Below are 13140 nucleotides of genomic sequence, written 5' to 3'. Positions count from 1 at the left end.
AGAAATGAAACACTAGCAAACTTAAGATCAGAACATCTGAAAATATTCAGTCTAATCTTAATAAAAAGACTTTATATCCCTAAATTTGAAACAACTAAAATACTGTTACATTCATACATTCATGAAATGTGCCCACAGATATTAAGTGATGGCTGGACCCGATCTTTAAGAGACCAGTTGGCCAAGGGTTATAACTTACAAAATATAAAGCAATTGCACCATGCAGGATTTTAAACAATTTAGCTAAGAAGTATTTTCTTCTACTAGCTCATAAAATGTCATCGGTTCCATCTATTTAATGATCTCAAAGCTCTGCACACTTTAAATCTCTGACCCTCATATTGAACCTGTCTAGTAGGTAGAGTAGAACCATGACCCCATTTCATGCCTGTGGCTTGTGCCCACTGCTCCTGCCAAAGTCAAGCCCTGCCATCTCAGGTCTGAGTATCAGGAGCTCTCTGTCCCTAATCGATCATCACCTTTCCTATACATAGCTCTCAGGTCAAACTTCCTTTATCACTTCTTTGAAACAGCACTATATTTCTTTGCTCAAAACCTATCAATGGACAGACTGCTGAAAGTTTCAATACAACCACACCAACATCCTTTCTACTACATTTTCCCCTGCTCCTAGCTCAGGCCTTTGCACCTGCTGTCCTCTGGAAGGCTCTTGCCCAGTCCTGTCACCTCGCTCATTCTCCCACCTGCAGAATTCTTCAGGGAGAAGTCTTTCCAGAGCACCTCACAGCAACTACCACTCACCCACCGGCTGCTCTCCCGAAGCCCAGTACTGATGCCTACCAGGTACTCCTCCAAACTCCAAGTCCTTCTTCTGTCGGGTGGTCACTTCAAAGGTTCTTGGTGATGTGGGTCCTTTAGTAGCAACTTTTTCTTCCTTAGAATCTATTTCTTTTAATTTGATCTCTTCTCTTCTTGGACGAAGACTATATTCTGTTGATATATAGCTACCATCTTGTGACAAAATGAATCTTTCCTAATTAAAAAATTAAAAGCATTAAATATCTATAGTGAATAATGACCACAAATTCTACTACATTAACTAATTTAACAATACAGCTATATTCAATACATTTGTTAAAATATATTCATTCTTGGGGCTGGGGTTGTGGCTCAGTGGTAGAGCACTTGCCTAGCATGCATGAGGCACTGGGTTCAATCCTCAGCACCACATAAAAATAAATAAATAAATAAAGATATTGTGTCCACCAAAAACTAAAAAAATATTTTAAAAAAATAAAATAAAATATATTCATTCTTAATTTTAGAAACTGTAGAACAAGAGTATAAAATATTATGATTTCCAATGTGCTTCTGGAGGGAATGTCACTTGAACAAAAAAAAAAAAATTACCCAGTATGAAGGAGAACATTTTCATACCTGTGTGTTTTTACGAGGTATATCATTCCTCTCAATGTGTTCGGGCTCCCCATTGTATATGCTGATGCTGTTTCCAAATGGCTTCTACATTGAATATAAAACATTTTAATCAAAAGAACTGGGACTTATTAAAAGAAACATGACGGTAACCAACAAATTACTGCTGAAAAACCAAGCAATAAAACAAGTCAAAGGCTTATTTCTAATTCTAGAGAATTTCAGCCTCTTTTTGTTAAAAAGGAAGAGGGAAAATAAATTGTTTAGAAGATTTTCAAAAGATTGGACCTTAAGGAATAGAACTGTACAAAGATCTTTCACCTTTCAAATGTAATTTGACTGTAACTTATAATTTCACTGTCAGATACTCTAATATCTGTTGTGAGGGGCAGATAAAAGGAAAAATTGGAAAATTAGTTCCATAGTAGGTCAGTTTAAAAAAATGAGGAAAAAAGGGGCTGGGATTGTGGCTCAGTGCTTGCCTAGCATGCATGAGGGCACTGGGTTCGATCCCTGGCACCACATAAAAATTAAAAAAATAAAATAAAGGTCTTATGTCCATCTACAACTAAAAAATATTTTAAGAAAAGGGGCTGGAGTTGTGGCTCAGTGGTAGAGCGCTTCCCTCTCATGTGTGAGGCCCTGGGTTCAGTCCTCAGTACCACATAAAAAAATAAACACAAATGAAGATATTTTTAAAAATGAGGAAAAATATATTCATTGTCCCAAAATAGCCAATAATGGAAATTTAAGAAACAGTAGGTATACATAGACTATTACTATTACAAACTAACTATTTTCTGAGTGTCACACTATATAGTATTTACTTAACCTTAAATTTCCCCTTTCTACACATCCCTTTTCTCAATTCAGCTTAAAATTTTTTTTTAAATCAGACTGAACAGGGGATATGATTTAGTTTACAAAAGATTTTTCAGGCAATGTGCAGCTGAAATCTGTGACTCTTATCCTTTATAAGTCACTAACAAATTAATATAAAATCACTTAAAAGCTACTCTCAATTTCCCAGTTTTTCAAAAATCCAACATATAATCTAAAGTAACCACAAACATAATACTGTTAATACCACTAGTCAGCTCTGAATTCTGTTGACTGCAAATTACTTCTCTTAGTTAAACAAAAAGATTCATGGAGATGGAATACTGGATACATTGAGGCAAATTACTGCTGAGCTACACACAGTAGACCAGGGCTCTCCTGGTGAGCTCTACTGGTAGCTCTTATGTCACTGGACTAGAAAAGTACACAGCAAAAGTGTAAGTCCCTAAATATTAAGAATGAAAGTGTAACAGAAAACAATGTGGGGGGCGGGGATTGTGGCTCAGCAGTAGAACACTCGCCTAGCATGTGTGAGGCCCTGGGTTCGATCCTCAACACCACATAAAAATAAAAAATAAAGATATTGTGTCCACCTAAAAAAAACTAAAATATTAATATTTTTTAAAAAATAAATAGTGTGCAGCATCTGGATGTTCCCTACCCTGATTGAACAGGCTGGTAAGACAGTCACTAAGATCCAGAATGTTCAGACTCACTAGTAATAGCAAAATGCAAATCGGCATAGTGAATGGACTTGGGACAGTCGCATTAACATACATACATTATATATAAAATATATGAAAAATGGTCATTCATATACTACTGATACTGGCACAAACTATCTTGAAGCAATCTGGCATAGTATTAAAAGCCTAAAATCTGCGCTAAACAGCTGATCTAACAGTACCACTTGTAAGAATTTACCCTAAAGAGGTAATCAGATATAAAAATACTTGTTTATAATAGTGAAGATATAGAAGGAAAACACTATCAAAAAGGAAGCTGAACGCCAAGCATGGTAGCACATGTGTATAATCCTAATGGCTCCCAAGTTCAAAGCCAGCCTCAGCAAGCCCCTAAACAACTTAGTGAGACCCTGTCTCAAAATAAAAAATATAAAGGGTTAGGGAGGGCTGGGGATGTAGCTCAGTTGGTAGAGTGCTTGCCTAGCATGCACAAGACCCTGGTTCAATCCCAGGCACCACCAAAAAAAAAAAAAAAAAAAAGGAGCTGGGGTTGTAGCTCAGTAGTAAAGCGCTTGTCTAGCACATATGAGGCTCTGGGTTTGATCCTCAGCACCACATAAAGATTTTTTAAAAAGGTATTAAGGGGCTGGGGTTGTGGCTCAGTGGTAGAGTGCTTGCCTAACGTGTGAGGCACTGGGTTTGATTCTCAGCACCACATAAAAAAATTTTTAAAAAAAAGTTATTTAAAAAAAGTATTAAAAAGAAGAGCCAGGGGAGATGGCTCAGTGGTTAAGGATCCCTGGGTTCAATTCCCTGATTCCAAAAAAAAAAAAGAAAACTGACCTTGAAAATTACATTGCACCTGTATTATTTATGGTATATCCATACTTACCATACAAACAAAAAGTTGTGAGAAAATAACACCAAAGAGTTACTACTAGTATTTTAAAAATTTAAAAATCTGACTAAAAAGCAGTATGGAAATAGTCTAGTTCTTTAACATTATTAAAAGTCTGTGCATCTTATGCAGAAAAGAGGTAATATTAAGTGAATGGAATATAAGATAAATTTTACTGTAACTCTTAAAATATTTTCTACTTGGTCTATCAATTAAAATATTCGTTGTACAAGGTCTGCAGGCTCAACACACCCTGATATTTCCAAAAACACACTCTGAAAGTCATTCCATTGAAATGATCATCTCTTAATAGGAAAAGTGGTCAAATATAATGATGCCGAGAGAGGAAGAAGATGCCTCTATAACATGGTTTTGTCTCATCATTTCATACCTGAACTAGTAAACGTGTATTGAGTTTTGGCCAAGCATGGTGGTGCACACCTATAATCCCAGCAACTCAGGAGGCTGAGGCAGGAGGACTGCAAGTTCAAAATCAGCTTCAGCAATTTAGCAAGGCCATAAGCAACTTAGTGAGGCCCTAAGCAATTTAGTGAAACCCTGTCTCAAATAAAAAATTTTAAAAAGGGCTGGAGATGTAGCTCAGTAGGTAAGCACCTATGAGTTCAATCCATGGTACAAAAAAAAAAAAAAAGTATTAAAACTACATTCATTTCAAATTTAAACATTACTTTTATAAAGACCATAATATTGTGAGCTAGGGTTGTGGCTCAGTGGTAGAGCACTTGCTTTGCATGCATGAGGCCATGAGTTCGATCCTCAGCACCACATAAATAAATAAATAGATAGATAGATATGTTGTGTCCATCTACAGCTAAAAAAAATTTAAATAAATAAAGATCATAATATCAAATAATTCTTCTTACAACCTAACAACATTCTTTTTTAAATATTTGAAAGAACCATATTTTCTATGCCAAACACTTGTTTTCTATATAACCTTCTACACTCATCACCTTAGATTTGATGTCTCAATAATATTTTAATATTATTAACTGCAAATAACTTGAGTAAATATTTACATAAAGGGAAGAGACAAGATTTTGGACCAATGACATAATGTGTAAGTACAAACACAAGTACCAATATGAGTGGAGTCAATTTTACTTCCAAAATTTCCCTCCTTGTTTCCTTAATGTCAGGCTGGTGGGAAGCAGAGGCGGATCTTCGGGAATTCTTAGGTGTTCGACCAGGGGATCTGGAGCGTGATCTTGACCTACTACCTCGGCTGCCACGGCTCCCTCGGCTCCCCCGGCTCCCACGGCGTCTGGAGGGAGAACTGGAAGTTGAGCCACTTTTCCTTTGCTTAAAGGATGTTAAAGGCTAGAGGGGAAGAAGGCAGCAAAAATCTTACCACAAATCATAATAGAGACAGTCAAACCAGAGAGGACAACAAAGCCCATTAAAGGCTACCACTAACTCTAAAGCCACCATGGGAGATCACAGGATCTGAGAATCAGTGGGATGGGACCAAGAAACATGCTGCAATAATGATCCAGTTCTTATGAGACAAATGCTGCCTCTTCATCCTTAACTGTTCTTTGAAGGTATTTCCACGAAATGCAAATGTTTGCCCAATTAGCTGCATATATTCTCAATAACATATTCAAAAACAGGTTATAGGGCTAGGGATAGAGCTCAGTTGGTAGAGTCCTTGCCTTACATGCACAAGGCCTTGAGTTGAATCCCCAGCGTCACCAAATAAATAAATAAGTAGAAATAGGTTATAAATGACATTGATTAAAACTAGGATAAGACAAAAGAAATTGCATTCAACCAAAAAAACTAATCCCACTAAAACACACAAGTAGATCTTGAGGACAAAATACAAGTTTGGATTACTTGGCACAGTTTTACCCTGTACTAACCTAGTCCAAATCACCCTTCCATTGCTCCTAGGGATCTAGTCCAAGGGACTGCAAGCTAGGCCTTAGGCCAAATACAAACCACTCATTTTTTTGGTGTGTGTAGTAGCTCTTGAGCTCTAAGAATGGCTTTTACATCTCTTAAAATGACTGCAAACAAAATCAAAAAGAATATTACCTGATATAAAAATTATCTGAAATTCAAATTTTAGTGTCCATAAATAAAGTGTTATTAGGACACAGCTACTTCCTTTTCCTTCCGTACTGCCAGGAGCTACAGAAACTGCATGGCCTATTAAGCCTAAAATATTTGCTAGAGCAACAAAGTGTGGTCCACAGGCCATTGGTCCAAACTATTTGTTACTGATCTGCAACAAGTACCAAAACAGACTAGATGTATAGATATTTTTATAGCATTCTGACAAAGTTATTTCATGTCTATGGATTTTAATAAAAACTTTGTAATCTTTTTATTAGAGTCCTAATAATCCAGTTTTATGGCATCTGATATATTTATACCCAATAGATCATTTAGTTTAAAGCCAGAGTCCTCGCTAGATAGGTGGAAAAGCCATAGACCGGTTTCAAATCTAATTAATGTCACTTTCCTGATGACAACCTCAGTGTTTAGGATGAAGTCCAAACCCCTGGAATGGAATATTAAAAATTCCTCCAGTCTGGCTCCTGCTACCCCTCTTCTGTCCCCCAAATGCCACACCCTTCTGGCACTTGGGCACATGTAAATCCTACTACCCGCCAAGCCTTTGGTATGCAGCCCTTTCTGCAGAAGCCATCTCCACATTACCTGAGTTTTTTTACATTTGTTCTTAGCACACAGCTTGGGTGTCAGTCTCAGAAGGCCTCCCATTAAACCCACGCCCTTCCCTACCCTTCTACACTCACACCACCCATGGAAAACTCCAGCCTCAGAATGGATCAAACCCAGAGTCGGTCTAGGTAAAGAGATGTCTTCCCCAGGAGCCTAAAGCTTCTTGGAAACCAGGCCCTGTGCCTCATTCATACATTCCCAGGGCCAAAAACAATATGTGACCCAAAGCAAGAGTTTGATCACGTACCTCCCAACAGTCAGGTAGGCTACTCTGAACTTAGAAACCATACCTATAATTATTCCCACTTCCTGGCAAACCAAAGGAGCTCTTACCTTGATATCACTCTCTTTCAATTCAAGTTCAGTTCCATCTTTGTATTTGACGGTGTAAAGCTGGGATTTGCCGTCATGGCTCAGAATTTCTACTTCATAATAAAGTGAACTCCCAGGCCACCGACCTCTTACCACTTCACCATCGGCAAATTTCCTACTTGGCATTTTCTAAAATTAGTCTAAACAATTTTAAAGAAAAAAAAAAAACTGAGTCAATAGATATGCTTATACTTGTCTTTTTTCATAGGTTGATCACTAAAATACAACTTTCCAGAATTGTTAGCTTGTCAAGATTTTAGGGCCAAGAAGGCCTCCAAAGGAGAGAGTGTAACAACTCCTTAAAGATGAGAACGCTGAAGCTTGCAGATAACTGTTTTGTCCTAGGGCACAAAAATGTGAGTGAAATGGCAGGACAACATAGAAGCTGTTCTTTCAGTTTCATTGTATCTCATTTGGAATCACTACATAAAGGATGACTTGACCACTGTAATACATGTAACTGACACTAAGGATTAATAATGACAACACATAACAGGCACCAAACAGTTTTACTATGCAAAATGCTATCCACCTACAGTCATCAAAAATTAGGGCATGATCTTACAAAGGAAACATTTTCTGATTTGTAAGTCTGCATTATCTTTCAAAGGTTTAAAGAATACATTTAATTACATTTTTAATAAATTACCTTACTCAACAGAAGGAAAAATAATTCCAAATCTACAATGAAGAGTAAATTTGGGGTTTATTTCATAAAGTTCAAATCTTAGAACTGAAGACCAAAAGCATCGCAAGTAACTGCACATCAATCACCTACCTAGACCAGCATGGACCTGGGCTTCATCCAAGTTCCTCTCTCTTCAGACTACAGCAGACATCAATCCCAGTGAGAACATTCTTTCCCACTACATCAAAACACCATCCTTGAAGTCTCATTTACATTTCAAGAAACCACAACCTTCAAGAATTGCCATTTTTGCCCCTCTTTTTGAAATATCACTTGAGGGTTGGGAGCTTCCATCTCCTAGATAGTGATGTTTCTCCATCCCCTGACCAGCAGATTCACAATTCCAATGACAAGACCAGTGCTTCTGACCCATCTCTACCACCAAACGAAGATAGCAAGAGAAATGTGTTCTCTCCCTCTTCGTGTCACCACCTAAGCAATTCTCAATATATCATCCAAGCACATAAATATACATTCTTCACTGACTTCTAACAAGAGCTGTTACCCAACAGTAACAGCAACAGAAAGTTGCATTACCTACCCCTTTGGAGAAAAAAAAAAATCTTTCCCAAGTACATTTCTTCATTGTTAATCATGTGAGAAAAAACTTAACAAGCTTCACTTGTTTAGATAGACTGTCTCTAAATTGGTATATGAAAGAAAATGCAAGTACTTATCTGGTGATTAGAGGATGTCAGTCAATTGGCACATTAAAGAGACTGCTTTCTTCCTAATACCTGAGATAGCAAGCATCACTGAGATAATAAATAGGTTTGGGCTTAGAGGGGGGAGAAGAACCCAGAAGCTTTAGGAATGAAGTCAGCTGTGGCTGAGGAGTCACCTAAAAGGCACTTGGGAAGGGGGAGGCACCTGTGCAGAGGAGGAGGGGCACAAAAAGGGAAGGTGATAACAGCAGCTTTGCCAATTTCAACACTGAGCTCAGAGCCTCCAAGTACCAAAAAAAAAAAAAAAAAGAGGAAGGAAATGTGCCCTTCTTCCTTCTGTGCCCCCCTCCACCACACTCCATCAAACCTCCTTTATTAGTAGTTCTCCTACATTGGTCAACCAAGGTGAAAAAGGGCAAGTACGCATCAAGCAACACTTTATAAACTTTTGAAACAGGACTTTCAAGACTTTGGGACTACCTGACTGCATTTTAAAAAGACACTTGAACAGATTCTTTCTGCCCCTTTTGAAAATTTCATTCATTGGCATTTTTCCATTGTACCTAGTATATACCATATTAACAACAACAATTGACCTATGTGCAATTCTGAACATAGGTCAATGCCAAAAAGGTTTTTCTGTTATCAATGAGATATATATTTTTAGTTCAATTAGGACATTTGGTGGGTATCTTTTGAATCTCTAAGCTTAATTTAAAACAAAACAGAGAGTTAACAGGGCTGAGAATGTAGCTCAGTAGGCGAGCTTGTGTTTAGCATGCACAAGGCTCTAGGTTCATCCCGTACTATAAAAAAAAAGACTTAATTGAAAACTGACGCTTGTGGTCGGGAAAACAAACAAAAGAAGCCAGCAGGCTCCTTAGGAGATTGTTTCTTTTCTATCAATTTCCAAAAGACAGAAACATTATGGGCATCCACAATGTGCACAAGATCCACACCCAAATGCCAAATGTGGTGCTATGATGAAATCATATCTTAATATAATCTCCTGCAAGAGTGAAATAACCAGAATAGGATACAAAAGATCCAAGACACTATGGGTCATTATGCATATATATATGTGTCATTAAGCTCTCACCTAACAAAGTCAAGATACACAGATAGGCCTCCAAGGGTTTCAGCCAAATGCATTTGCAAAGATTGCTTACACAGTGTCCTCAATCTTCAAAGACCAGAGATACACCCTCAGGCTTTTCTCTTTAAGCCAGATGCTGGCTAACTTCAGTGTCAATTGGCACTAGAATCCTCACATATTTCAGTTCCAGTGTGTCTTGATAAATAGTAACACACTATTTATCAAGATGAGGATTCTCTGCTGCTATTCTCTACTGATGAGTGTTACAAGGGTCTCTGGTCATCTTTCCTTCACTTTTCCAAATCAATCTAACTGCAGCAGAGAAAAAGAAGTTCAAAGGAAGTTTGTTAGCGCTCCTTCAATACCTGAGCCCACTGAAGGCTTAGTAGGTAAAATGCAAACAGGAACCCCTGGCTTTGCTGCACACCCGTGCTAAACCATGCCACAGAAATGCCACCTTCCCTTTAGTAATGCAATCTTCCCTAAGTAATATGCAAAGGCAACTCACTATTCCCTCCTACTCATTCTTTCCCCTTCCTCCCCCAGACAACGGCCAAAACTAAACTTAAACCGGACTTGATGCCCAGGATCCCACTGCTCTTCTCTGTACAGTGTGTAACTACAGACATACACGCGTTAATGTGCAGAGTCCAAAGAAGTCTGTCCACTCTGGCTTTGCCCAGGGCAGTGCCTCACGCAGCAGGTGAGTGAGCACACTGGCTGCAGGCTGAACCACTGAGTCGTTCACATAGTGGTCCTGCCTAACTACTTTGTCCTTCTCCAAAAATGGCCAGGCATTGTGACTCCTCTTCAGACCTCCTAATCTCTTTGGTGAAGATCCTGGAACAAGACCCTCTACAATCAAGTGCTTACTAAGTGCCCCTTAAGCCACTGGAAGTGCGAAGTCGGTTGTCACTATGAAAAGAACATTTTTAAAGCCTTAAAAATGTGAAAAAGCAGGATCGTGCTTTAGCAGGAGCATGCCAATCTGCCTAAATGCCTGTTTTTCAGACTGTCCGGGTGACAGAATTCAACGTTTTTTAAGTGAAGCCCTATAACTCGCCTTAAGTCATCAAATTGTCCTGTTCACAACTGTCCAAGCCAGTGACAACCCGCCCCACTCAGAGCCAACTTGTTGCACCCAACTTCCCGGTCCTACCGGGCCGCCGCGCCATTCCTGCCTCCCGAGGGGCACGAGCGCCAAGCACCCGCTTATCTGTCTCGAGGCGCTCCCTGGGACCAGACGCCGGACGCTTCGGGGCGGGACAAAGGGTCCCACCAGCCCTCCCCGCCAACACCGTGTCACACCAAAGCGCGCGTCCAACATGGAGGGAAACGTCCGCAATTTAAAACCCGCAGCACCATTTCCGCAGCCAGCTGTCTGGCCCGGCCCGGCCCGGCCCGGCGCTGCTGCAGCCTAACCAGCCGTCGTCCCAATAGACCGTCAGACCGTCAGACAAGGAGGAAGCCAAGAGGCGAGGAAGGGAGGACGAGGCTGCCGATCCAGGCCCAGCGCCCAGGAACCCGGTCCGCCGGGGGTCTTACCCCGCTACCCCTCTGAAGCCGCACCGCGGGCAGCGACAAGCTGGAAGTGGGGCGCGGGTCGGGGTACTCACCTGCGCCGGGACCCGGCGGGAACACGAACCGCTCCGGGAGAGTCGCCCAGCACCCACCCGGAGGCGGTTCCACGCGCGCGACGCTACCGGGCCGCGCTCTCGCGCCCCGCAGTCCCGAGCCGGCCGCGCGCCTCCCCCGCCCCGCCCCCCCCGCCCCCAGCGAGACCGTCCAGGGCTCACATTGGCCCCTCGGCCTTTTGAATCCTCCCGGCACTGTCGATTGGCGGCGCGCCGTGGCGCGTCCTCCTCGCCCCGCCCCGCGGCGAGGCTGGGTAGGTGGTGTGTGTCTGGGGCGGGTCCGCGGGCGGGTCCGCGCCTGTGAGCCTCGAGGCCTGTTTACCCTGCCTTATCTCCGCCGCCCAGGCGCCCGCGCAGCCCACGGATCCAAAGCACTCTCCACCCTTTTCCCTCTTGGCGCTCAGCACAACCTCCTGGCGATGCGCACTAGAGGGTTTGGAGTGCGAGATGGCATCGCGAAAGACACGCACGCACACACATAGAAAAACTAAGTAGAAAACAGTGTGTTCTCATAGCGGTAAAGATCCGAGCTGCACGGTGCTTCTCTCCAAAATACCGTGTGTTCTCACCGCGCAGAAGCCTCTAGACCGAGCTTGGCTCCGAAGGCCACGAGGGGCTCTTTTGTCTTGGTACTCCCTGCGCCTGGATAGAAACAGACCTGAGCCGAAGCCGTCGGGGCCAGTGGTGGAAGGGAAGGGTGGTGAAGTATGTCCGACCGACCGTTCCTGGCAACTCGCAGGACTCTCACGGGGGGCTTTGCTTTGTTTGTTTGCTAACTGGGGGTTGAACCCAGGGCACTGTGCTAATGCGCTACATCTCCAGGCTTTTTTTTTTTTTTTTTTTTGCAACTGGATCTCGCTAAGTTCTTGAGAGGCTCACTGAATTGCTGAGACTGGCCTCGAACTTTCCGATCCTTCTGCTTTACCCATCCTAGTCACTGAGATTATAGGCGTTCGCCACCTCGCCTCGCTAGGGCACTGTTGTTAAGGGGAGTTCTGCAGAGATCTGGTAGAAATTCTCAAAGACTCGGGCATGGAACAGGAAGTTCCCACCTTTGTACAAAGAAATGCCGCTTGACCTGCAACCCACGAGCCTCGTTTTAATTGACCCTCAAGACGCTGAGTCGTGACACTGTTGACTCAGAATCTGTTATGGATCCTTTCCCTCCGCTACAGCTTATCGTTATTGGTTAGTTGGTTTCCTTCCTTTGAGGTCGAGAGTTCAGGAAAGTTCATTGAAGTTCCCTGTTTTGCAGTGTGGTTTTAATCAAAGTATTTCTTAACAACCCTTACTAAATATTAGTAAGTGGATTTCTGTTTTGGAAGCACTATCCTTTAAAATACAGAGAGCTCTCATGTTCTCAGTTACAACGACAAAACCCCAGGCTTACTGCTGAAGAAAAAGAGAATGCCATTGAGCTTTCTCCTTCCTTCTCATCCGCTGTGAATGATTTCATCAGAGCCCTTCCTGAGAACTAGATCTGACACAATTGTCATTATTGTCATTGAATTTGCCCTCGGTGAAAATCTGAGCTACAGAAATGTACACTGCACTTCAAAGTCAGAAAACCTTTGTGGATTCTGACAAACCCCTAAGGTTGCCTAAACGCTTAGTGTAAAATATTGCAAAACTCTACTCATTGAGTTTTGCAATAAGTAACAAAAGTGCTGTGGGATCTCAGATAGATGTTATTCCTAATAGCCAACCAGTGCTTTTCTCATATGTTCTACGCAGAAAAAAAAAAGATTTCATGGGATTTTCCCTAAGGCACATGTTTCCTGGATCATTTCCATTTATGAATAAAAGAAGATGTATTTAAAGAAAGCTTCATTTTAAACATTAAGTTTATAAAGTCTTATCATTAAAAAAATAAGATTAAAAGATTGTAAATTACTGAAGTCAGTTAACATTGCACCTTATAAATTATCTACTAAAGCCTTTTTTTAAAAATAGAATTGATTTTGACATCAGTGAAACTAAGAAGTAACTATTATTCATTTCTAGTTAGTGGACTAAAGCCAACTGTGAAAAATTAGATAAATATCTAGACTACTTTCTCAAATAAATGAACTGATGTATTTTTCTCTTCTTCTTTTCTAAAAACACAAAAAGCCAGGCATGGTGATACACTTTTGGAACTCCAGTGATTTGGGT

The 13140-nt window shown here is 41.1% G+C and overlaps 1 protein-coding gene and 1 non-coding gene across 2 annotated transcripts in view; one reads left to right on the top strand and one right to left on the bottom strand.

Moving 5' to 3' along the window:
* The window catches only part of Lbr (lamin B receptor), a 28878-nt gene extending 17798 nt beyond the window's left edge, over positions 1 to 11080 (bottom strand). The window contains exons 1-5 of the mRNA XM_076831386.1: positions 10969 to 11080; positions 6865 to 7043; positions 4921 to 5160; positions 1399 to 1482; positions 802 to 994 (exon numbers count right to left, since the gene is read on the bottom strand). Of these exons, the coding sequence (XP_076687501.1) occupies positions 802 to 994; positions 1399 to 1482; positions 4921 to 5160; positions 6865 to 7029 (682 nt within the window). The 5' untranslated portion in view covers positions 7030 to 7043; positions 10969 to 11080. The remainder of the gene's footprint in view (positions 1 to 801; positions 995 to 1398; positions 1483 to 4920; positions 5161 to 6864; positions 7044 to 10968) is intronic.
* Trnaa-agc (transfer RNA alanine (anticodon AGC)) lies at positions 3371 to 3442 on the top strand. The gene has a single exon. It is a non-coding gene; the product is annotated as a tRNA-Ala (tRNA).
* Positions 11081 to 13140: the final 2060 nt, after the last annotated feature.

The sequence above is a fragment of the Callospermophilus lateralis genome, chromosome 13, assembly GCF_048772815.1.
Source record: "Callospermophilus lateralis isolate mCalLat2 chromosome 13, mCalLat2.hap1, whole genome shotgun sequence".
Lineage (NCBI taxonomy): Eukaryota > Metazoa > Chordata > Mammalia > Rodentia > Sciuridae > Callospermophilus > Callospermophilus lateralis.
The sequence above is the reverse complement of the archived record's forward strand: the minus strand, read 5'-3'. Positions and strand labels throughout refer to the sequence as shown.